Raw genomic sequence first — 25,080 nt, forward strand, 5'->3', positions numbered from 1 at the left:
AATCCTAGAGGAAACACTGTGGTAGTGAGTGATTTGGGATACAGCCCTAGTCCTGCTAGCTTACCTTGGAGCAGATGTAGGCTATGTATGCTTGTTTATTTTCATGACATTTAGCTGGGAGTGGGGGAGAAGGGTCCGGCTGCAGGGGGCTTCCACACAGTTTGACCCATTGTAGGCACCTCTCCTGTTGTGTTTTCAGCTTTGGGAAGGGAAAAAACACGACTCCCCCAGCCAAACTCTTTGGGTAACTACTGTCCGACAATACACTTGACCATCAAATGACCCAGAACTCGAGGAACTATGCAAATCCGGTCCCTCCTCTCCTCCATGTGCATCTGTTTACAACAAGCCGGCGAAAAATCAATACATGGAGCGATCGATAACGTTATATAACTACTACACTGATGGCCCCGTAGTAGCGGCACAAAACAGACTCCCCCAAACCAATGGGTGACGTCACGGGTGCTACGTCCATTCTTTTTACAGTCTATGGGTGGGACTTGTGAGGGAGGTGGAGCTGTTGATTTTCAAATGTTTGTGCTGTGCTGAGTGAAATGCCAGATCGGTAAGAATTGACCTTTCGCAAAACCCCGCCCCCGAACGGTCATTGTCCAATCAGACATCATAGCAACCGTTACTATGTAAACAAGGTCCGTCAAGCTTCGGACCTCCAACAAGCGCGCGGCGCGCGCCAAGTTTCAAAATCCTGGAGGTGCGCGCCAGCGCGCGACGCCGTCGCGAGGTGCGCGTTTACGTCATTTGTGGCGCACGAGCCTTGCGCACTCGCGACTGCGTCGAGCATAAACCGACAGTTCTCAACGAGCCGGGCTGGCGGCCGGACCAGCGCCAGTTCAGGGCCAAAATAAATCCAGACCGAGCCGAGTCGAGCCGCGCCGGTCCGGAGTTCAACCGGGTCCGGACCGCTGAGAACTCACAGAGCTAACAGTAGCCTAGCCGTTAGCACTGGATGCTTTATAGACACATGTGACTTCCTGTGTTTACGTATCACTCGGGGCTGCTCACTATAACGTTCATAGACTGTAAAAAGAATGGACGTAGCGTCCGTGACGTCACCCATTGGTTTTGGGGAGTCGTTTTTGTGACTCAAATATGGCGGCCTGAACAGCGCCATGTTGGATTGGCCGGCCGAGAACCCGCCCACTGGCCTCGAAGCAGCTGTCCACGTGTGCGGGGGTAGAAACTATCGATTGAGACGAAAAAACGTTCTGACACCAGGCTTTTAACATGTTTACTGAGGATGTAAAGTCGGCGATTTTAACATGGGGGTCTATGGGGAATGCTCCCTTCTGACACCAGCCCCCAGAGCATACATGGGCATTTTACGGCCCGCGGGCCAGACCCGGCCCGCATGCCGTCTCAATCCGGCCCGCGAGCCGAAGTGCGAGCCGAACTGGTATTATGACCCGATTGCTTTTATTACGTTGATGCGCACTAATCAGCTGTTTGAAACAGTGACAGCCCTGTTAGAACAGGAGCCTGCACATCGCAGACAGAAAGTAACCTCCTCCAGGTAGAAGACAGTGATGAACGGCTGCTCAATCTCTTTCTCTATCGGACACCGGAGCTCCGACGGAGGAGGGAGAGCAGCCGCTCTGCTGCAGCTTTTCTCCACAGCGGAGTTTCTGACCACCGCGACCCTGTCAGCGGTAGCCTAGACCGCGGGACCGGGCCGGTGTTTCACAACCCTCCGTCAGCCGAATCATAACTGCTGACGGTTATAAAGCAACATCGCGGCACCTAATTATTATTTCTCAAACACTAAGGTTTAGCAAACTGTGATTAAATCGCTGGGTTTTCTGACGTGATCGACCATATGACTGATTGTAGCCACGTGCGTCTGAAGCCTCCATCCACCAATGGCTACGCTTGTAATCAAATCAGTCTTTTTTTTCATGTTGGTGCTGTTAGGCAGGAGCAAAGGAGTATTGTGTTTCTTCATAAATAAAAGGTTATCTACATACAAATAGAACAGTCTCACTGAATCAGAACTGAAAAGGATCTGAGTGCTTAATTATAATATTCAGGTGTCTGTGAACATTATTAATTGGTGCAGTCATTTATGGTCAGTAAGTTTTGATAAAACAATCTGCCTTGAGTCCATATTTATATCATAATACAGCATGTTTCTTCAGTGATCTGTGATGGATAAAAGTTGAAAATGCGATTACATTGATTGTGGGCTGTCAGCCTATTGTAATGCAATCATTTCCACCAAATATATGTAGTTATATAGGCTAATATATAATTATATATAATTCAGCAATAAATATTTGATGTTTCAATTTGATTTCGAATCGTGTGGCCCTTCACTCACTTTATCGGAGTCAGTGTGGCCCTCTGGAAAAAATAATTGCCCACCCCTGCCCCAGAGGAATTCGAGGGGATTGCAGTTTTTTGAACGCGGAAGTGAGCTTCACTTCTCAGACCGACAACTGCCCCCTTGATAACGTTACAATATCAGACATGAAACTCCACGACCAGCTGCGGCTGCAGTTATTGGTCTTTTAAAAAACGATTTATTCCAAAAACCTTCTTTCTTGTGTGTGTTGTGACTCTAGTCTCCTCTGCTCTCTGTGTCCTGCTACTGCTCTGTCAATAAGCGTTCTTCCTGGTCGGGAGGGGGGAGAGGAGGAGAGGGGTGCACAAAGTGATTACATATTAAGTAGGTTCGGTCGCTCGTCAAATCTTATTAATCGGACCGAATAATATTATTGGTCAGACTTTTCTCAGAATTCTATGAGAATGAAAAAATGTTTTTAACCCTGTTGGGTTTCTCTTACATTTTAATGTATCATCAGATTATTAATAGCATTTTAACTTAGACAAAGAAATGTGCAAAAGTTCCAGAAAGGTAAGAATTGCTTTAAGCTTATGTATTCAGTCATTCAATGGTATACTAAAATCCATGTGAAAAAAAAAAAATATATATTTATATGCGATTAAAATGCGATTAATTAATTACAAAGCCTCTAATTAATTCAATTAATTTTTTTAATCGAGTCCCGGCCCTAAACATGACGACACTTGAAGCAAATACTCTGAACTACTTGTGCTTTTGAAGTCACTCTGCCGAGCAGCCGTGTCTGGAATGTAGTTCCAGCTACACATTTGCCTCGAAAACAACTCTGTCTCATTACGTTACATTCACAGGCGTAACATCATGGCCCCGGTGCAAATATTTTTTTTGTGCCCCTACCCGCCCGCCGCCCTAAACAGAAGCCCACGCGTGCACGCGCACGCACGTACGCACACACACACACACACGCGCTCACAAACTGGTGCAAAAATGACACATTGTTTCATTTTTCAGCTCATAGTATTCGCCTACGTTTACATACGTTTGTTTTTTCTCTGGTCCATACCATGGATTTATTATGGTCTACACGCCGCACCACTGTCAGAGCGTCATCTTTCCATCATGACAACCGAGGGGAGAAAGACACACTGCACGTCGTCATGTTTACATGAGTTCAAACTTGTGGCGCACACTGAGCAGTTGGAGGCTCGAGGTCCGGGCCGCGAGCTCGACTGCAGCCGCACGGAGACCACGCGCTGCTCAGACTCACGTGCGTATTCTTTCCGTGTCAGTCCCGACAGTATTTATAATACTTACGTATTTTTTACGTGTCAGGATCGACTTGGTACTGACTCAGTTCTCTTACCCTGCAAACCAGCGTTTAAGCACCACGGACAGCAGCTCCCTATCAACACTTATCTAACAGCCTGCCCTGACCTGAGCTCAAACCGCGACTCATCATGACTGACAGGTATCAAGATGATTGGACAAATTATCATTTCCCCCTCCCATACTAGCCGCTCAGCATTACCTTACCGACCCGCCCCGAGCTGTTCCATTCACAAAAAACAGGGGCCTGTGACTGTGGCAATTCTGGACAGTTGTTTTTTTTTTTCTCTTCCTTCATGGCCCCTGATGGCGTCTGGGCCCCGGTGCAGCTGCACCGGTTGCACCGTCGATACTTACGCCACTGGTTACATTATTATCTCATAGTGTGGTGAATGTGCAGGTCACAACTTGTCCACCAGAGCCTTTTGGAGTTGTTGGATTGTGTATTTGATGAGTTTGATGAGGGAAAGCTGGAAATACAGTGCTCCATGCAGAGCTCACGTCTCTGCCCCGCCGTTCTAAAAAGAGCTTGCACCGACAATTAAAGGTAATGAACCTACTCCTAACACTATGGGGATTATGGCAACTGGCAAATTTGCCAAAATGTTGAAATATCCATTTAAACACAGTGGAGATAGCAACACTTCCTGTCGAACCTCGTGTCTTTCAGGATGGGCAGAGACAAAGAGATGAGTGGGAGGAAGAGCTGGGGCTCGGTGGACGTCAGCGCCGGCATAGGGGCGTCCCCTCCTGTACGCTCGGGGGGTCCCGACGAGCAGCGGAGCCTGGCCTCTGACGATAGCCTGGGTCCAGTGTCCAACATGCTGATGATACCCCGCATGCCTCCTGCCCAGTATGAAGTCAGCAGTTCTCTGGGATACACAAGCACCAGAGGTAACCCTGCACCGGGTTGTTCTGGTCCAGTTCACACGCTCAATCTTTTTCCCTTGTCAGTGCCATTCCTGTTGTTCTGTTTTTCTTCTGATCAGATTTGTTGGAGAAGATGATGGACTCTCAGCGAGACTCCAGCGCCCCGGGCAGGTTCACCGTGGGAAGTGCTGAGTCGACGCTTCACATCCGTCCAGGAGGTTACACCCCACAGAGGGCGCTAATAAATCCCTTCACACCCTCCAGGATGCCCATGAAGCTGACCTCCAACCGCCGCCGCTGGATGCACACATTCCCCATCGGTGAGGTGACGCTGACACTGTGTCTCCTGTCGTAAAGAATTTATCACAGCTGGTTCAGGTGCAGAGTGCAGACCAGAAAGGATGCTTCTTACAGGTTGGAGCCACTGAATCACCTGTCCTCAGCCACAAATGCTCCATAGGCCATCAACGTCCTCTGCCATAGTCTCATTAGCAAGGTTATTATAGTTTTCAGTTTTTTATTTTTATTTAGCTTTTCAGTTTGCTTTTTTATTTCAGTTTAGTTTTAGTTAGTTCAACAAGTGGTGAAGCAGTTTTAGTTAATTTTTTATTTTTGAGGAATTGACTAGTTTTTATTTAGATTAGTTTAGTTTAGTTTTTCAGGTTTTAGGAGAAAGCCTCTGTCAGACCTCTGAAGATGAACTTCCACACTTGTGGGATTTTTCCCTTTTAGTTGCATCCCATAATGTTCCCATCAGTCCTCATCAGGTTATGTCACTCTTATCTACTTGTGGGTCGTACTCCAAGTCGTCCCATGTTGAGCTGTGGTGTTTTATTCCTTCAGCTTTAGACATCTCTAAGAAAACTACAACTAAGCTTATCTGACTGAACTTTAGTTTTAGTTTGTTTAGTGTTCATTGTAGTTTTTATTTAGTTCTCGTTTTTGGAAAAATTACGTTTTTATTTTTATTTCAGTTTACTAAATTATCGTTTTAGTTTTTGTCTCAGTTTTAGTTAATTATGATAACCCTGCTCATTAGTCCCAATGCTATTTTACAAAACCAAATTCAATTTGAAGAGCTTAGCACAACGTATAAACTCTGTTAACTCCTTTACCTATTACTTTACTAAGCAATAAAAGCCAAAGATAACAGCTGTATGATGGCCAGGCCTTGATCAAAGCATTAGGCCTAGTCCACACGAACACGGGTATTTTTGAAACCGAACTTTTCTGGACCCCGGTTAAAAAAAAATTCGCGTCCACACCACCGGTGTGATAAAAAATAACTCCGTCCACATGAAACCGCAAATCCGTCTTCATGTGCATTCCAAAGCAGTAGGTGGTGATATCACTCCTAACAGGAAAGCAGCTATAACTTGTACAGAGAGAGTGGAGGCTCAAACAGCTCAAACTGACCAGCACCGCGAGTCCGCGCTACTAACACACCTCGCCCGTAATCTCTTGTTTATGACAGATACGAAAATACACAAATACACACATCGCAACGATAATCCATCGATCCACTGATTGATTCTGAAAGGCTTCATTGAAAACAAATGTACAGGACGGAAGGAAGCAACACAGTGGGGAAGTGACCGCAATTTACAATTTGATAAAAGCCTATTTTAGCCATATCAGCATGGTGGGGTCCGCCCGCTATTCCGACATGTCTCTATTTAGACATCCCGCTATTAGACGACATCCCTCTATCTAGACATGCCGGTAGTCCGACACTTTTTGATACCGCTATTCCGATTTTTTTTTTTTTTTTTACAGCTGCGATACCCAGCCGCGTCTCTCTCTCTGTTCTTTTCAAGTTAACCTGTCACCTTCAGCACCACGGACAGCGGAGAGCTGCATCTGTGAGCGTCTGGGCTCTGGGCTCAGGGCCTGGGGCCTCATTTATCAAAACTGTAAGTAAGCAGTGTAAAACTGCTGCTACTAAATGTTTTGCTTAGGCCTACGGAGAAAAGACACCCAAAATATTTACACCTTTTTCAGATCTATCAAACTGTGCATGCACAACTCTCCACAATTTCTCTTTGATAAATCAAACTGGATACAAGAATGTTGTGCACGTGAACACACCTCTGCCCCCGGAATGCCTACACAACCATATATGGCCAGCACGTGCATATTAATTAGCCATGTGCGCTCTGTGGAGCAGCAACAAAGTTATTCTCTCTTCAGCTGACTTCAGTGACAGAATATCTCAGTAGCTGCAGATCAGGGGTGCTGCTGCCGGTGTGTTTTTAAACTTGGAGGGTTTGTTTTTTCTTCTCTCTTATAGGCCTATGTATTTGTGTATGAGAAACAGTGTCTCAGATGAAGAAAAAAAATCAGGACAGGTCTGACTATAACGTAGCCTAATCAATCAATGTCGGAAAAGCGGAATGTTTGAAAAATAGTAAAGTGCCCCTACTCCGACAATGAAAAAAAGAATCTCGGAATAGTGGGACGCTTGAAAAATAAAATTAGAAGTCAATGTCGAAATAGCGGCATGTCGGAATAGCAGCACGTAACCACATATGGTGACCACGCGGTTTTGTATTAGTGTCCGCATGTTTAGTGATTATTGATATTCACAGGAGCGTCTGAGTGGTCAGCGCATGGTCAGCGTCGAGAACTTGACGTGCTAGCAACAGTAACTAGGGAGGGCAGGGATTTCTGAAAAATGTCCGGTTTTCCTGTCCACACATGAAGCTGAAACCGGAGTTTTCGAAAAAGTTCACCCTGGACTCCGGTTACAAAAAACTCCGGTTTCAGGAGCCCAGTTCTGCGGTTACGTGTGGACGAAAGGCCAAACCGTGTAGAGAAACACACGGTTTCAAAAATACCCGGGTTCGTATGGATGGGGCCTTAGACTGTATGTGCCACTGCTGTTGTTCAGGTCCTTCTGGAGAGGCCATCCAGATCCATCATCAGACCAGACAGAACATGGCTGAACTGCAGGGCAGCCAGCAGAGGGACCCCGCCCATACCTCTGCTGAGCTGCTGGAGCTGGCCTACCACGAGGCCACCGGAAGGTAAGACTCAAGAAACAAGTGTCTCCTCCATAAAGGTTGTTAGCTTGCAGCACAGTCAGTGAGATGAATGTTTGTCGTGTGTGTCTTTATTTAAGGCGAACAACCTCCAGGCACACAGGAGACAACGGCCTGTACATTGGTGGGGGGATGGACGAGTTCACAGGAAGTCCAGGAAGCCACACCAGTGGTGATGAACATGCTCTATGTTAATCCTGCTTCACATGTTCACTCCGTGGTTCTCAGTAGACTGGGTGACATGTTCCGTCATCACCATGAATGCACACAAACACACACACGCACAGTTTTTTTTTTTCATATCGGTCACACACACATATGTTATGTTTCAAATACTCACCAGGGCACCAAATTGGGTTCAATATAGTGAATATAGCGCACAACTGCACAGTTTAGTTGCGTTTGAGTAAAGATTGCCAAAAATAGTTGCCTAATAGTGTTTTTTAGCAGGACAATGTGTGAGCACACTGTTTTGAAGCTCAGGGCGAGCTGCTCCATCATCACCATCTTGGCAGATATCTGACTCCGCCCCTAGCTCTCAGACAATCCAGAAATGTGCATCTGTGTATGTTGGTTTAACTTTAATAACTAGCAACCATCCATTCCCACTAGCATCGTTAGCGCAGATTGGCATTTTGCTTGAAGGCTAATTCATTTACTAATTAGCCAGTTAATGAGCTAAGCTAACAATGCGAATAAGTGCTTATATACAAATGAAATAAAAAACAAATTCTGTTAGTCAGTGATTAACTTGGATGTAGGGATGATTGCTCCTCTGTAAAACTAAGTAAAACCCAACTGCTGAAGCTAATATTCAACTATTTTAGAACCTAATTATCTTTGTATGAAGTAAACACTCGAGTGCAGCATGGGTTCAAGGACCCTATTGTTTTTCAAATGTTTATTTTTAGTCCAGATACATTTTTGGTGGCTTTCCCATGATTGAAAAATCATTCAAATTTGCACGGGTCCGACCTGGATAAATCGTTGCAAATGATGGTGCTCAACAGCGCCCCTTGTAAACTTTCAAAAACCCTCCACATTGGGGTTATTTTGGAGAAGGTGGGTGAAAATCATCGATTTTTACACCTCTTCTCTTAAGAATTTGGTCTGAGCTTGAGTTTTCATCAAGTGGTCCATTCAAGCGGTTATTTGACACTCCTTTCAGTTCTTGGAAAGTGGTGTAACAAACCCTTTAAAAAAAAAGAAAAGATTTTGACTGCCAAAAGCCCAAATGTTTAATTAACAATGAGAACTGTAACTGCTGGTTTCTCCTTACCTCTGGTGTCTTTACAGGAACTCTGACTAACCACGGCTCCTCATTTGAAGACTTTTCCCTCAGTGCCAATCCAAGTGAGTCCGTCTCTCCCTCACAAAACCAAAGACATGCCAACTGATGAGTCACTGACATCATTGAGAAGCCGTTTATCTCAGGATCAGGCTGATATTCTATAATCACCAAACTCATGATGCAATAAACCTTCAGAGGTGTCTTTAACCTGTGAGGGCTTATTCAGCTTCAGCAGGCAGGTTTCTCCACTGGGCGTCTGTCTCCAGGGGTCGCAGGTATAAACCACTTTTCCAGGTCATGTTGTCTGGGGTCCCCCTCCTCCTCCTCCTCCTACTCTCCTCTATCTATTTTTCTTTTTCTCTGTTTGTTTTCTCTCTCTTCCTCTGGGCCTCATCCTGTTGATCTGTAACTTAATTATTCTGATGTAATGTCACCAGGTCAAATCCTCTGATTAATTGAGCTTCTCATAATTTTCCTCCAACATGACCTGTTTGCCTTCAACCAGCCTCATTCCTGCATGGCAGCGTGTCTGGTGTATTTTCTTGATTTGACTGTAAACACAGTGCCTCTGCTAAAACGAGTCTTTCTCTTCCACACGGTGTTCTGAACGTAGAGTTTTCTTCCCATCTGGATGTTTTTGCATGACGTAATATCTCTGCTTAAATTCACCATTCACACCTCTGTTGAGCTCAGGACACAGTTTCCACTTCGCTGATCACAGACTGGGCCACAATCTGCATGTTTGATCACTGCTGCACAACCACAGCCCCCCAGGAATCATCAGGCCAGTAAAAATAACACTTGACTTGTTTTTTTCTTCCCCTCTCTTCTACTCTCCTTTCTTTGTGTCCTGTTTGTGTCTCCATCCACACTCTTTTCCATCTCCATCACTTCATCCTCTCTCTCTCTCTGTCATTTTCCTTTCACTCCCCTGTGGTGCCCCCCACACACATGTACCGCTCCACTCTGGGTACATGCATTTGTGTTTTCTGTGGGGATTTTGTGTGTGTGTTTTTGTGTATGTGTGTGCACGTGCGTGTGTGTGTGTGTGCTCCTGAAGCCCTGCTGCTGTCTGCACCCCCGACAGTGCCCAGCTTCTGCTGCACGGTGGGGGTGGACTGGAAGTCTCTGACCACACCGGCCTGCCTGCCCCTCACCACCGACTACTTCCCGGACCGCCAGACGCTGCAGAACGACTACACTGAAGGCTGCTATGACCTGCTGCCGCACAGCGACCTGGAGAGGTAGATCACACCCTACCCTCAGTGGTCCAACCACACAGGGACTTACGGGGGAGCCGTATTTCATTGCGCTGGGTGGGGGGTGGTGGGGAGTGGGGTTACGGTGCGGTGACAGTCCCCTGAACCGGCTCTGCAACCACTGATGAGCATAGGTACATCATCATGTCCACACAACGATGGGACTTACCGCCTCTAATAAAAAACAATGCAACAGAAAATATTAGGGCTGCAACTAACGATTATTTTAATTATCGATTCATCTGTTGATTATTAATGTGGATGAATCTACGTTACCCACACTTGTTAATGGGTCCATTTTTTATAAATATATCGCTTTGTCTTTATCGCTATTTTGATTAGTATTTAGTGGTCGGCTCACCCAGCATTTCCTACTTTCGGTTTCACGGACGCTGCCCAGATGTCATGGGAATAACGCCGCCGGATCGCCATTTATGGTCGGAACTACGACGGTATCTGATTGTCTTTGAACCTCCAACTTTCATTCTTGATCAATGAAAACATTCTTGGCAAATGTTTTCGCTTTTGTCCGTCTTGCGCCGGTCCAAGAATTACACCGTGTGCGCAGAGGCTCATGGGAAATGTAGTGTGAAAACACTTCGCTTTCCAAAACTCCTCGTTGTCCCTTTAAACGATTAATCGTTTAGTTGTTTGGTCAATGACATGTTAAAAAATGTTGAAAAATGTCAATCAGTGTTTCCCAAACCACCAGATGACGTCCTCAAATGTCTTGTTTTGTCCACAAACCAAAGAGAGACTCAGTTTATTGTCATAAAGGAACAAAGAAACCAGAAATATTCACATTTAAAAAGCTGAAATCAGAGAATTTTGACTTTTTTTTCTGAAACTACTCAAACGATTATTTGATTATTAAAATAGTTGATGAAAAATATCAATAAAAACGTGTGTTTACCTTTGTAAACTGCCCACAAACCGTCCATAGACTCCTCTGCCTCCTTATTGCTATATTATTAGTTTAGTTATCCTTTTGTTTACTTTTTTTACTTTTTCCTGCTTTCCTGTTGCGTAACCAGAGGTGGGTAGTAACGCGCTACATTTACTCCGTTACATTTACTTGAGTAACTTTTTGGATAAATTGTACTTCTAAGAGTAGTTTCAATGGAGCATACTTGTTACTTTTACTTGAGTATATTTCTTAAGAAGAAGCGGTACTTTTACTCCGTTACATTGAGCTTCATTCCGGTCGCTACTCGCTACTTTTTCTTATCGATCTAATGTGAAAATTGTTTTATTTTAATGAGGTACTTCTGAGCCTCTGTCACATGACTGCGTGTCACCAATCAGATGTAGCCACTCGCGACGTTTGCCTCCGTTTAACCAATCAGACAGAGCCAGGCAGTCACATGACCACACACAAAATCTCTGCGGTAAACAGGACGGCCACTCCACCTCAAATTTGAGAAACTGCGGCTACTAAATGATTAGGATGACGTCAGCCCTGGTATGTCGTGGATAATGTCCGTCAAGGCAAAGATATTCAATATAACCCATCTTTGGTGAAGGTTTTCAGTCATCCAGGTCATCTTATTTTTCTTCCTCCCCAGGAAGTTTAAACCCCATACACACCTGGAGACATGTGACTCCTAGTCACATGACCACCCCTCCAGTTTCGGGGGTGTGGTCATGTGACTCGAGTCTTGGGGGTGTGGTCATGTGACTTTGGTTTCACTAGAAACCAATCATAGGACCACCCACTCTGGGTTTAAATACCTGGTTCTGGCATTAGTCTCAGACAGTTCACAGACCTATGTAAGTTATTGTGGCTGAATTTGTCTTAATTTATGTTACTTTGTAAAAAAAAAAAAAAAAGTCATTTAGGCTATTGTCTTAGTTAAATGTTGTTCTTTGGCAATATCTGGATTTTTTCATTGCTATTATATTTTTGTGTATTTGATTAGGCCTACATTTACGCACTGATCATTAAACAAACAAATCAGAGGTTACTCAGCAGTTACTCAGTACTTGAGTAGCTTTTTCACCAAGTACTTTCTACTCTTACTCAAGTAAATATTTGAATGGCTACTTTTTACTTTTACTTGAGTAATATTATTCTAAAGTAACTATACTCTATACTATACTTGAGTACAATTTTTGGCTACTCTACCCACCTCTGTGCGTAACCAATCAAATCAACCAACATAGGCATCACTCTCTCACACATCGCATCACTTTTGTGTCGTTTGTCTTCTGTCCAAGGACACCTGTCTTTACTGTCCTTGCATACTATCACCAATATACAGTACTCCCCCTAAATGTCTCAAAGTCGGATTAGGTAAAGGTAAGGTAAAGGTAAGGTAAAGGTACTTTATTAGTCACATATACAGCTAGTACAGTGAAATTCTTTCTCTGCATTTAACCCATCCCTGAGGAGCAGTGGGCAGCCGCGGTGCAGCGCCCGGGGACCAACTCCAGATTATGAGCCAGTGCCTTTGGTCAGGGGCGCTGACTGGACTGGATTATCACTTACTGCTGTTTGTGTCAGGAGTTCTCTGGACCAAAGTTAACCCACCGTGTTTTTTTCTTCCTCAGACGTGAAGATGAGGCACCGGTGATGAGTGCGTCTCAGGTCTTTGAGGAGTTCATCTGTCAGAGGTTGATGCAGGGCTACCAGATCATTGTCCAGTCAAATAACAGGAAGCCACAGCCTGCTGTCGCCACGCCGCTCGGCAGCAGTCCTCTTTACTCCAGAGGTAACGGACAGCTTCTTTTGGATTCACATGTAATGCATCAACAGGCCCAATGAAAAGGCTTCATACTGAAACACCATTGTGATACACTCATATCAAACATATCAAACAGAGGGAATTAAAAATAAAGATTCGGCTCTACTAAAAGTATATTCTCCTCTCCTGCAATTGAACTAAATAAAGGGTTCACTCACAAGTGGAGGACAAACAGTAGCTGGACCCAGAGACAGACAGAGCCTGAAGCTGTGCTCTGTGTCTGAGTGATAATGTTAAGTTAAGTTAAGATTCCTTTATTTGTCCCACAGTGGGGAAATTTACATTTGTGCAGCAGCAGCAACAAACAGCAACATGATAAAAGAGAAAAAACAGTGAGTCTTTATGTTAGGTAATGTTGTCAGATGATTTGAACCCACAGGCTTAATGGACCACATTTAAGACACTGCTTTGTATATGTGTTCTATTGTCATGAACAACCAAATACGTCATTGAGATAAGTTTCATTTTGAATTCAGCTGTATTAGAGTACATACACAACCACAAAGTTTGGACACACCTTCTCATTCAGTGGTTTTTATTTATTTTTTGTCACATTCTACATTGTAGATTCATACTGAAGACATCAAAGGTATGAAGGAACACATGTGGAATTATGTAGTGTTCATTTAAACAAAAGTGTTATCTGTCACCAACTGAGATGGTTTGGGATGAGTTAGACCAAGTGAAGGCAGAACAGCAACAAGTGCTCAGCTCCTCTTGGAACTCCTTCAAGACTGTTGGAAAACTGTTCCAGGTGACGACCTCATGAAGCTGATGAGAGAAGGTCAAGAGTCTGCAAAGCTGTCATCAAAGCAAAATACTAGATGCTTTGAAGAATCTTAAATATAATACTACATAATTCCATATGTGTTACATCATAGTTTTGATGTCTTCAGTGTGAATCTACAATGTAGAAAGTGATAAAAAAAATAAAGAAAAAACACTTGTGTCCAAACCTTTGACTGGTAGTGTATACCTGGTTTTGATCTGCTTTAGTTTTGATATAGTCACCTCGCAGTCTACCTAGCTGCCCGTTCTTTCTCTTCTTGTGTTATCAGGTCTGGTCTCTTTACGCCGGGCAGAGGAGGAGGAGACAGTTTTTTGGCTCAGTATGGGCCGCACCTTCCACAAAGTTTGTCTCAAGGACAAAATCATCACCGTCACTCGCTACCTGCCAAAGTGAGTGCACCTGACAATAAACACTGCAGTCATTCAAGGTTCATGCCTTCCTGGTTGGTGATGTGTGTGTGTGTTGTAGGTACCCGTATGAGTCTGCCCAGATCCAGTACAGCTACAGCCTGTGTCCTCCACACTCTGATGCTCAGTTCGTGTCCTGCTGGGTGGAGTTCGGCCATGAGAGACTGGAGGAGTACAAGTGGAACTACCTGGACCAGTACATCTGCTCTGCTGGCTCCGAGGACTTCAGGTGCACACATTTGCACATATACACAAAAAACACACATGTGCACACTCAGGAATCCTCCAGCAGCCTTTTGTACCATCTATACAGTGAAGTATGTTAGTACACCGCCACGGTCTTCCTCTCTTCTGCGTCCACAGTTTGATCGACTCTCTGAAGTTCTGGAGGACTCGCTTCCTCCTGCTGCCGGCCGGAGGGGCTCGGCGAGTGGCGGACGGGGAGGGCCACTGGGATGTTTACGGAGAGGGAGCAGGCGCAGGGGGGGGCGGCAGCGGGGACTGGGTACTGCTGGACGGCTTCATCCGCTTCCTGGAGGGTCTCAACCGCATTCGGAGACGCCACCGCTCAGACAGACTGATCAGAGTGAGGCTCTTCTAGTTTCACTTATGTGTTATATATGATTTATGTATACCATTGACCCATTATATATAGGAGTCAATGAGTTGATACATGTAGCAGGATGGTAACAATCAGTCCCATGGTGATAATTAACCTATACATCCACTGTGACCTGGGCTTTGTAGCTCTTTACACTGAATAGAATAGAAATCCTTTATTGTCATTGTACAGTGACGCACAACAACATTTTTAATTGCTAATAAGTTAAAGATAAAAGTAATATAGAAATATCAAAAGTAAATAAACAAATATACAAAAGTAAGTCTAAACTATACTACACCTGACTGACCATAAGCGTTTTTGGAGAAAGACTTTGCAGAAACAAAGAATCATAGGTTCACTTACTTTAAAGGATTTTGCAGCTGCAAAAAGTCCCACTACTGCATGTCTTGGTTGTAATGAGTATTACAGAATCACAGGACGCCATGTTTCTTTTGCCTTCAGGGCTTCTTCAGGTTTTGTGTGTGTGACTTAATTTCCCAAATAAGATGAATTCTTATCAGTCAATTTTGATAAATTTTGATTTGGGCTTTGAAGTGTCAACAAAGATCAGCAACCTGTCTGTTCCAGGAGAGGAAAGTAATCACTTCCCTTAGGAGCTGAAACCAAGTTCATGTTTTATATTGCAATATGCTACATTCTGCTTGTATGTATCAAATCAAACTTTATTTACAAAGCACATTTCATGCACAAGGCTTTACAACAATTAGACGTGCCAGTATAAAAATAGACTATGAGTTGCAATAATAGTGCAATCAAAGAAGTGCACAAGCGTACAGATGAAAACCATATCACATTCACCTATTTCTACATAGACAGTGTCGTGGAAATTCTTAGCCGTTTGCTGTTGGTGAATAATGAAATAGAGACTTCGCCGGCCGACATGAATTTATGTTGTTGCAAGGAAAGGTCAGTTCTACCCGAGTGGGTGATGGTAAAGAAAAGACAAAGACAATGGGAAAACCTAAACATTTATAGCTGAGGGAAGGTCCACTTCTGGGGGTGTGTTTGCGTCCTTTGGCCATCCCCTTCCCTGATTGTGTTTTCACACCTTCACCTTTGAAGGTATCATCACCGGTCTCCTGAGGTATGGAGTTAAGAGATACAATTTAAAATACAAAGGGGTTTGAGTGTGAATTAGGAAGTGGGAAGTTGGGCATCACAGATGGTTAAGTGTAAAGGAACTTGAATTTACAATTGCAGAAGGAAGTTTGGGAAAGTAGGGTGTAGGAACGTCTCAAGTGATTAAAACAAAGGAATGTTAAGATTTACCATTACAACAGTCAAAATGCACATGTGTACACACCCACACACACAACTTAACCAAACGCTGTTGTAAAAAGAAAAGTTTTAAATTGTTTTTAAAAGCGGTCAGTGATGCTACATCTCTTACTCATATATCTTATATGTATAATATTAACTTCACTACATTTATCTCTCAGCATCAGTTACTTGTTACCTTGCACATTATGATTGATTGAAAGACAAAAAACATATGAACCGCACAAAGGGTTGAATGTAAAATGTGATAAAGTAAAATTACTTTTGAATGGAACTACCAGTCATAAACCGACCTCCTACAACATTAAATTCCATCAGGAATCAATCCAACAAGAAGATACATAAGAAGAGAGCATGAACAGAGCCATATCTTTAGATACCTTTCTAGTACTTACAGTTCCATATGCTGATAATACACTAGTGAACTTTAGTTGTGTTCTTGCCTCAGGGCATCAATACTTTTACTAGATGGAGGATTTTCAGAACTTCTTTCAACATGGCTCTCTGTATATACTAGTACTGTTTTTCAAAAACTCTGGTAAAACATTGCAAATGAAAATGGATCTTCTTGCTGTCTGAGTTGAGAACTGTGTGTGAAGACAGTGTCAGCATATATAAACTTTTACCCTATATTAAGATGCTAACATGTATTTCTCACACAGCAGAAGGGCACTCCGATGAAGGGCCTGCAGGTGACAAGTCCCCTCCCTCCGTATCCCTCCGAGCCAGTGGCGCCCCCGCAAGGCAAGAAAGGCACGTCTGCGTTATCGGCCCTGCTGGAGATGGAGCAGAATCAGAAGTGAGCGTCCCCCAGGGCCCACAGGCCGACGTCTTTACATCTGGTTAGTACTTGTTGTTCTTCACCGAGTTGTTCCTGCTTCCTGTCAGGACGCTGGAGGAGCAGCAGCAGCAACAGCAGGCCAAGCCCTCAGCCGCCGTCAGTGAACCCTCCAACATCACCACAGCTCCCACATACGTAGACAGCCCCCGCAAGGTGAGCATGTTACCTGAGCATGTAGATCAGAATAAGTTGCTCAGCTTCAGCCGTTTAGCTTCTGCAGACATATAATCATCAGCTCCCGATACTTTGATGAAAATGATTGTTCCTTGCTGGTGCTTCAGTTTGGGGCCTTTGCTGTTGTTTTTCTCCTGTCATCTGCCTCTCTCTCCCATGCCTTTGTTCTGTTTTCTGTTCCTGCTGCTGGGCTTTGGGTGTTTGATCCTGGGTTATGTTCTCCATGTGCGCTGACAGGACGCTGCCTTTATTTTGGATTTTATACGTAGCCCACGTTCCTCCTACATCTATCACTCTCAGGTCAGTGATGAGGGCTGTGGGCATCGCTCAGGCTGTATGTGTGTGTGTGTTTTTTTTTTGTTTTTTTTAGAAATGTGTTTATTGATTTTTAAGAGTAAAATAAAGAAAAGAGAGAGAAATACATAGAAAAAAATAACTCATGCAACAACATGCAGAACACAGCACATCTTGGATTACAATGATATTTCATGGTCATTATAAGATGAGTACTATAAACAAAAACATGTAAGAGTCACAGTTCTGCGTTTAATTCAGAATTCTGATTTAAAAAGTCAGAAATCTGAGTTTAAAATCAAAATTTTAATTAAAAAAAGTCAGAATTCTGAGTTTAAAGTCAGAACTCACTTTTTTTCCCACAGTGGCCCTGATCCTATTCCGTATCTATCTTTATTGTATAATCTCAGTTTCTCCAGATGTAAAGTGTTTGACAATTCTCCCAACCATAAATTCTATGTAGGCACAGAGTCCATTGTACACACACGGAAAATCAGTTTTTTTTGCAATCATCATCTCAAATTGAATTGCTCTTCTTCCAAATTTATTGACAGAAGAAAGGACCTGTGTGTGTGTTTTGGCGTGTGTGCTTTCGTGTCATCACGTGTTGACTTTTTACTCTGCATGAGCATGCTGTGCAGAAACACTCTGGGGGTCTTGCGGTGCTGCTTCTCCATTTTTTTATGTGTCTTGAGTTTGTAGTTTGTGCTGTTGTGCCTGCACACCAGGATCACACGTCAGCCATGATCATGTCTCTGTGATTATGATTCAAGCTGAAACATTTTAGCACACTGGTTACAGCTCTACCTCAAAACTGCTCAAGTTGTGCACCGCTGAATTAGTGAAGTGTATCTGAATTGTGCAGTTGCCGGTTGAAGCCAACGAAGCTGCAGATAAAGGAGTCCAGTCTGGAGCGAGTGGTGGAGCAGCAGCAGCGCAGCCTGCAGGAGAGTCTGTAGCCAGCAGCAGCACAGACACCAGGTGAGCTCCTATTATGCAGTGATGCTCTGATGCTCAGAAATACATATCTCAGATTTGCAACATCTCTCAACCCTAACCCTTTCAGTGGTCTCTTACTCTGGTTCAGTAGCTCCACTGTCATGACCTCCATCATATTCAACTTTATTCAGATGCACCTGTATATAAAAAATGGTGATTTCCAGTTTGTGTAGTGATGGTTTGCACTGATCATCTGTCCACAGCGGGCTGTCTGCAGCAGGAGTCCTCTCTCTGTCCTCTTCCTCGACTCCCCATGAGCTGCTGGAGGCCATCAAACACCCCACGTGAGATTTGTGTTCTGTCTTTTTCAGTCCCAATGCTGATACCTGGGCTTAGTGTATCAGCCGATGCCCGATACCAATCTGATACTTTTGAATTAATAAACTGTACATCACACCATGTGGAAGACAGTGAAGGCATCAGACCTGACTTTAACATTACTAAAATGTTATTACTCTGTCTTTGTGCTACTAATGTGTGATGTAGCATGTGTCACAAACATAGAATTGAAGTAAATAGATCGCCGTCATGAATCAGCCCCATTATTTGATACCCGATCTAGCTATTTAGTCGATATATCTGGGCCGATATCCGATTGAAATATTGAGTGTGTGCATCCCTACAAAAAACACAAACTCCTCTCATGTGGTTACTGTTACTGTCATCAGTGTGCAGTTATAAAACAACACAGATTATATTTCTCCTTCCATTCCACTTATCAGGTCTCATAGCGGCAGGTGAAGCAAACTAGTCCAGTCCTAGTTCTTTCACCTTAAAGCTCATGACTAAGAACAAAACACAGCTTGTAAATCACAGCCTCCTCTTCACCGCAGCAGGAAGGTGTCTGCTGACTGATACTGATAACAGATGTAGAGATAAAGATAAAGACTACTTGAAAGACAGAAAGGTAAATGAATAACTGGGTTGCAACAGCTGTAGCTGGTAGCTCTGGGTTATTAAAAGTGTCAACGAAAGGAAAACCTTTTTTTTTTTTTAATTCTTGAAAGGATTACGAAGTGGAATAATATACTGATGGAGGGAGACACAGATATTTAGATTTCTTTATCCACACGTGCTTTTTCTTTTCATGTCATTAAACTGACTCTTTTTTTTCTCTTTTTTTTTCTTTTTTTAAAAATACATTCAATATTTTATTTATTCATATCCTAAATATCAATAGAAGTACTTGCTTTCTGGTGGCTCATTTTACTGTGGATCATTAAAGGGATAGTTTGGGCTTTTTAATATGAGGCTGTGTGAGGTCACATAAAGATAGACAGTGCCCTCTGTGGGTGTGCTAGTACCTAGGGATATGGTAGTTCAGCAGTGGTGTCACTGTCAGTCGTCCTACGTGGGAACACACTGATAAGAACCTCCTGTAGGTAATGGGCTGACTACATGACTACCTCACACAACCCCACAGTAAAAACCCAAACTAGCCCTTTGATGACGAAGGACAAACCTATGAGAAGTGATGCAGCTTGTGTTTGGAGGACAGTTGCCAGGTAACAGTGTGTCTGTGTGCTGTGGTGTTACAGGACAGGCGTACAGCTGCTGCCGGAGCAGAAGGGTCTGCCCTTCAACTGCTTCATCAGCGCCGAGGTTGTCCATTGGCTGGTCAACAGCGTGGAGGGAGTGGCCACACAGGGCATGGCTGTGGATATTATGCAGGTAAGAGCCGTCTGTCCAAATGATGAATAATATCTTAAGATCAAGAGAAGATGTGAAGATAGGCCATAAACGCAAATCTGCTTGTTTCCTTATTGACAGTCTTTATACTAAGATAAGCCTGTTTGGTTGGTTTGTGCAGAAAATGCTGGATGAAGGTTTGGTGGCACATGCTTCTGGAGATGCCATGCGTACTTTCGTCTACGGGTTCTACTTCTACAGGATAGTAGGAGAGAAGGATGGTGAGTGGACAGAACACAGAGCTCTTCAGCTCTGCCCTGGGTTTGTTCACTGTACAACTTGTATCAGTACACAGCTGGGAAAATAAGGATTGAATGCATCAACATTTTTCTCATTTGATGGGGCTGTTGACATGAAATTTTCACCAGATGTCGGTAACAACCCAAGTAATCCACACATACAAAGAAATCTCAAAACATATCCGCCATAAATGACGTGTAATGAGGTGAAATGACACAGAATAAGTATTGTCATTGAGGTGCAGAAAGGAATCTGTCAGTGTTTAGAAAGTCCTCCTATCTTCTATCAGCTGCTTTAGTCCCGTTTCATGCCTATAGAAAAGTTTCTCATCAACAAGGTGTCACACAAGAAGCATCTCATGATGGGTAAGAGCAAAGAGCTCGCTCAACACCTTCACAACCTTATGTTGAAAAACACACTGATGCTGTTGGTTACAGACATGTTTCCAAAGGGAAAAGAACAAGAACCAACCACGAGTCCAAAGAGCCAAGGAACACTTATAGAGCTTTAGACAGACCAGGAATTAGCAGACAAGGCAAGTTTATTTGTATAGCCTGTTTTTACAGTTTGTCTCAACGATCTTTACACAGCATCATAACAACATCCTCTGTCTTTAGGCTACGTTTACACGGAAATGTTCGGAACAGAAAACGCGTGGCATTGCGTTCCCACTTTTTATTTCGCGTTTAGACGAGCGTTTTTGGGGAGGACATCTGCGTGCATACGGTGGCGCAAAAGTCTGTGGAATTCAGTGTTGTACTGTATGCACGCCAGGCGCCTAGGTGGCAGTGTGCCAACACACAACACCACCAAGTCTGCACGCCTGTGTACAACCCAGAATTTCTTGGCATTTTGGCAAATGTTTTTGCTTTCGTCCTTCTTGCACTGGTCCAAGAATTTCACCGTGCGCACGGAGGCTCATGGGAAATATAGTGTGAAAACTTCCAAAACTCCTTTCCCTTTAAAAAAAAAAGACACGAAACGCTCACCATGCAAGACTGTTGATGCGTACAATCCCTGCTGTATCTCCTGCATGTGTGTCTGAGCTTTAGAGAGTGTGGTATTCTGTGTCTCCTCCAGGCCAGACCTCTCAGCTCCCCCCGACAGCCCCTGGAGGCTGGTCCGCCGCCGCCTTGGAGGACTTCGCCCTGTTCCAGAGGAAGTGGTTCGAGGTGGCCTTCGTCCTGGAGGAGCGGCGACCCTGCGACCTCCCGGCCTTCCTCCTGCCCTGGCTGCCCAGTCGGCCGGCCTCCTACGCAAGTAGGCACAGCTCCTTCAGCCGCAGCTTTGGAGGACGCAGCCAAGCCGCCGCACTGCTAGGTACACCCAGCCCGATCCTCCCAGCCCAGCCCACACTGTGAAGGAGACGTGGCCCGCTCCTTTGGCCCAGACTGATGCAGATCGCACTCAAGTCCACTTCAGAGAGTCTGAGTCCAGTATTTATGTCTCTATGAGGGAGCTTGGTTGTCCAAAAATCCACCAGAAGTCCAATTGGCTCCTCTACTGCTGCTGCAGATTATCTCTGCTTACATCACGGCAGTATCCCACACCACGTGACTCAGAGCGACAGCCTGAGCTCAACCCTCATGATTTCATAGCACATTCATCCACATCTGCTGAGGCTCATTGTATCTGGTTTGTCACAACTTTCTCCAGAGAAAATACCTGGATGTGTTTAGAGGCAGCAGCTCAGTGCAGTGACAGTGGTGTATGCACACACTATTGGACCCTGTAGTGAGCATACTGCTGAATGACAGCACTATGACACACAGGGCAAGGAGGAAGAGAAACCGCCTGTTAGAATGAAGAGTAGTAAAATCAATGTATATAAGCAGCTTCTTCATTTAACAAAATAAGTAGATTCATTTACAGCTTCAGTAGATTTCCTGCACTAGTTAACCTTCACACACTGGCTGAAATATAAAAATATATACATGTCTGGATAGTTAGAAGTTCAGGAGGAAGCACAGAGACAGGTGAGAGGATGTTTGTCCTGAGGCAGATTGCATAGGATTTCAAATGTCTGTGAAGGTTCTCAGTCATCATTGTCATTAAAGGATAATTGCCATTTTTTACAATCTGGACCTTATTTCTAGCCTAAAATACGATCATTTACTCACCCAGATAACTTTGGTGTCATTACAAGTCATTTCGACGAAATTAGATCCAGCCGAGAGCCGCGTATATCCGTATAATGTGAGTCTACAGGGCAGCGGAATGCAGCCTCTAAATAACACATTATCTGCAGAGGAACTCGCTCATTTCACCAATATTTTGTTATGATATGCTAGTGTTATTTAGAGGCTGCATTCCGCTGCCCTGTAGACTCACATTATGTGGATATACGCGGCTCTCTCATGTTTGATAGATCCTAATGTCTCTGTGTTGTAGACAGCCTCAGCTGGAGGTGACATGTTTCAGCTTCTCTGTGCCTTTCTTGTTTATGTGAGTTGTCAGGGTGCAAACATTCAAGGACTCAAGGATGAATTAGATTAGATGATTTAGAATGTACTGGGAAAAGGTCAAAGGTCACTGTGGTCTAACAAAACATGTTTTGGAGAGGTTGTGTGAGAAGCAGAGGTGCAGAGGTGCAGCACTACAGAGTGCTTCTGTAGGTTTGGAGTCATTTGTCTTACAGCTTCTGAGCAGGTTCAATTAAAACCAGTTCAAGAGCAAACCAGACACACTGAGCCTCACGTGGTTTTAACACCACACACTACACTGTCACCATCGCCACAGAACTCACCTACGTAACATGTAATGACATCATCTTCATTACTGTCCATTTCCTTCATCGTCATCTTTTTGCTGTGACATACTGGACTCTGGCTGTCATGACAGTGGACTGTAGATCTGCAGTGAACAGCTGGCGCTGTGTTTCCAGATGTGTAGAGCATGCAGAGTGTCTGTAGCTGTAGTCGCACCAATCCACCCACAGTGACGTCAGTCCCATTGACCCGATCAAATTCCTTCACCTCCACCGTCAAATCAGTGCATGCAGTGTGGTGAGTGTGTAGCAGTAGTTTGTGTGCATGCTGTGGTGTTAGCGGCTGTGGTTCAGTAGTGCTGTGGTGTGCACCGTTCTCACCTCTCTGCCTCCGCTGCCTCGGCAACAGGAAGCACCGTCACAACAGCCTGTTGGGACGGTGTTTCAGCTTCAGCTTGGTCATCGCTTCAACAACTGCTGGAAGCTTCTTTTGTCACTCAGCTTCTTTCTAAACAGCTTCTTTCTAAACAGCTGCACCTTTAAAACAAACGCCTCAATGCCTCGGTCTGGAGATGCAACTTCATATAAAATCAGTTCAATTCATATACACATTATTGAATATCATAGGGAAGCCGGTGTAAAGTCAAAGTCAAAAGTACTTTATTCTTCCGTTAGGAACTTCTTTGCGGAAGGACATCAAAAGTGCAGGAGCAGCAATACAATGATCTACACATACCGAACACAATAATATCACACACATACCACACATAAGTACAAGTACTCGCAACAAAGGTTAAAAAAGGCACATGCAAAGATAAAATTTGTTAAAAACAGGTTAATTAAAAAAGAAAAAGTTATGGTGGGAGTTAGCTGTTGAGAAGTCGGATTGAGGTAAGCAGTGGTTCATTTGTATTTAAAGGGACAGGCACTGAAACCAGCCGTTTTGAACAGGGCTGTTTTGAGAGGATGAAAAAGAGCTGTGATGTTTGATCCTTGGGGTGATTTGACCAAAGCATGTCACAGACATGTCTTTAAGACACCTGGGGACTACTTTAATTTGTGGAAAAGGGGCATATTATGTCTCCGTTAAAACAGATAAATAAGAGGATTGGAAAACCCTATAAGTAAAATCTAATCAAAAGCCGATCAAAAAAATTATGTCTTGTTTGCTTTTAAAAAGTTTGTCTATGTTAGGGGGCGTGGCCTTTCCAAATTATAATTTTGTGTGAATTTTACACCTAGCTTCCTGTCGGAGCATCGTGATGATGATCATGATGATGATAGGTTAAACTATTCAAGCTAAGATGACTTTTAAAAATAGGTTTTGTGTAATTTTCACCACCTAGTGGAATTTCACTCAATTCTGAATAGAGTCAGTGTGTTGACAAACCGCTGGTCCAGGTTGATGCTGGTTGAAAGTTTGAACCTTTGCTCTTTCACGTTGTGAATCAGACTCAACAACTTTTAGAGATCAATGAAATCAATATTTCAACAAGTCAAACAATCTCTCCATCCAGCGCTCACCACCTCATCTCTAACTCTTCTGTCTGCCCGTCACATCTCCATCCATCTGTCCATCCATCCATCCCTCATTGTTTTTGCTTTCCTGGCCTCCTGTCTTCTGTGTCTCCACCCCCCCACCCCCACCCCCCTCTGTCCTACAGCTGCTACAGTCCCGGAGCAGAAGACGGTCACTCTGGACGTGGATGTTAACAACCGTAGTGACCGAACCGAATGGTGCAGCTGTTATTACCATGGAAACTTCTCCCTCAACACTGCCTTTGAGATCAAGCTGCACTGGATGGCCGTCACTGCTGCGGTGCTCTTTGAGATGGTAACTTCCTCTGCAGTCGTCACACAGTAGTGTATGGAACTGTACACACACCTCTCAGAATCTGCAACACAGGAAACACATGCTTTTGCGTGGACACAGTTTTGGCTGGCTGGTGGTCAGTGGGACGGGGAGGTCTGAGGAAATGAAAGATGGATTCTGAGAAGTATCAGCAAATCCTAGATGTTAAATTTAAAGAATCAGTGACGACAAAAAAGTGGAAAAGGCTGAATGTGACACAAAGAGACCAGTCCCAAGTATTCACAGCTAACCAGATTAGGATGACAGAAAAAACCCCGGTATTGAATCTTTGCTGCTTTCACTCTACTAAGATTTTATTTTGATTAAAAAAAC

At 44.0% G+C, this 25,080-nt stretch overlaps 1 protein-coding gene across 11 annotated transcripts in view; it reads left to right on the forward strand.

Moving 5' to 3' along the window:
• depdc5 (DEP domain containing 5, GATOR1 subcomplex subunit) overlaps nucleotides 1–25,080 on the forward strand; it is a 41,991-nt gene that overhangs the window by 12,415 nt on the left and 4,496 nt on the right. Inside the window, exons 21-39 of one of the 11 annotated variants that reach the window (XM_085804652.1) lie at nucleotides 4,317–4,540; nucleotides 4,636–4,836; nucleotides 7,407–7,542; nucleotides 7,638–7,729; nucleotides 8,854–8,910; nucleotides 9,909–10,092; nucleotides 12,658–12,818; nucleotides 13,910–14,030; nucleotides 14,110–14,277; nucleotides 14,412–14,634; nucleotides 16,614–16,750; nucleotides 16,840–16,945; nucleotides 17,204–17,266; nucleotides 18,126–18,241; nucleotides 18,463–18,543; nucleotides 19,798–19,930; nucleotides 20,070–20,169; nucleotides 21,269–21,448; nucleotides 24,560–24,729. In XM_085804652.1, coding sequence (XP_085660778.1) covers nucleotides 4,317–4,540; nucleotides 4,636–4,836; nucleotides 7,407–7,542; nucleotides 7,638–7,729; nucleotides 8,854–8,910; nucleotides 9,909–10,092; nucleotides 12,658–12,818; nucleotides 13,910–14,030; nucleotides 14,110–14,277; nucleotides 14,412–14,634; nucleotides 16,614–16,750; nucleotides 16,840–16,945; nucleotides 17,204–17,266; nucleotides 18,126–18,241; nucleotides 18,463–18,543; nucleotides 19,798–19,930; nucleotides 20,070–20,169; nucleotides 21,269–21,448; nucleotides 24,560–24,729 — 2,653 coding nt within the window. Of the gene's footprint in view, nucleotides 1–4,316; nucleotides 4,541–4,635; nucleotides 4,837–7,406; nucleotides 7,543–7,637; nucleotides 7,730–8,853; nucleotides 8,911–9,908; nucleotides 10,093–12,657; nucleotides 12,819–13,909; nucleotides 14,031–14,109; nucleotides 14,278–14,411; nucleotides 14,635–16,613; nucleotides 16,751–16,839; nucleotides 16,946–17,203; nucleotides 17,267–18,125; nucleotides 18,242–18,462; nucleotides 18,544–19,797; nucleotides 19,931–20,069; nucleotides 20,170–21,268; nucleotides 21,509–24,559; nucleotides 24,730–25,080 lie in introns of all 11 variants that reach the window. The other 10 variants (XM_085804649.1, XM_085804648.1, XM_085804651.1 and 7 more) reach the window with 10 other exon arrangements.

This window comes from Trachurus japonicus, chromosome 17, assembly GCF_045865225.1.
Source record: "Trachurus japonicus isolate A0001 chromosome 17, Traja_1.0".
NCBI lineage: Eukaryota > Metazoa > Chordata > Actinopteri > Carangiformes > Carangidae > Trachurus > Trachurus japonicus.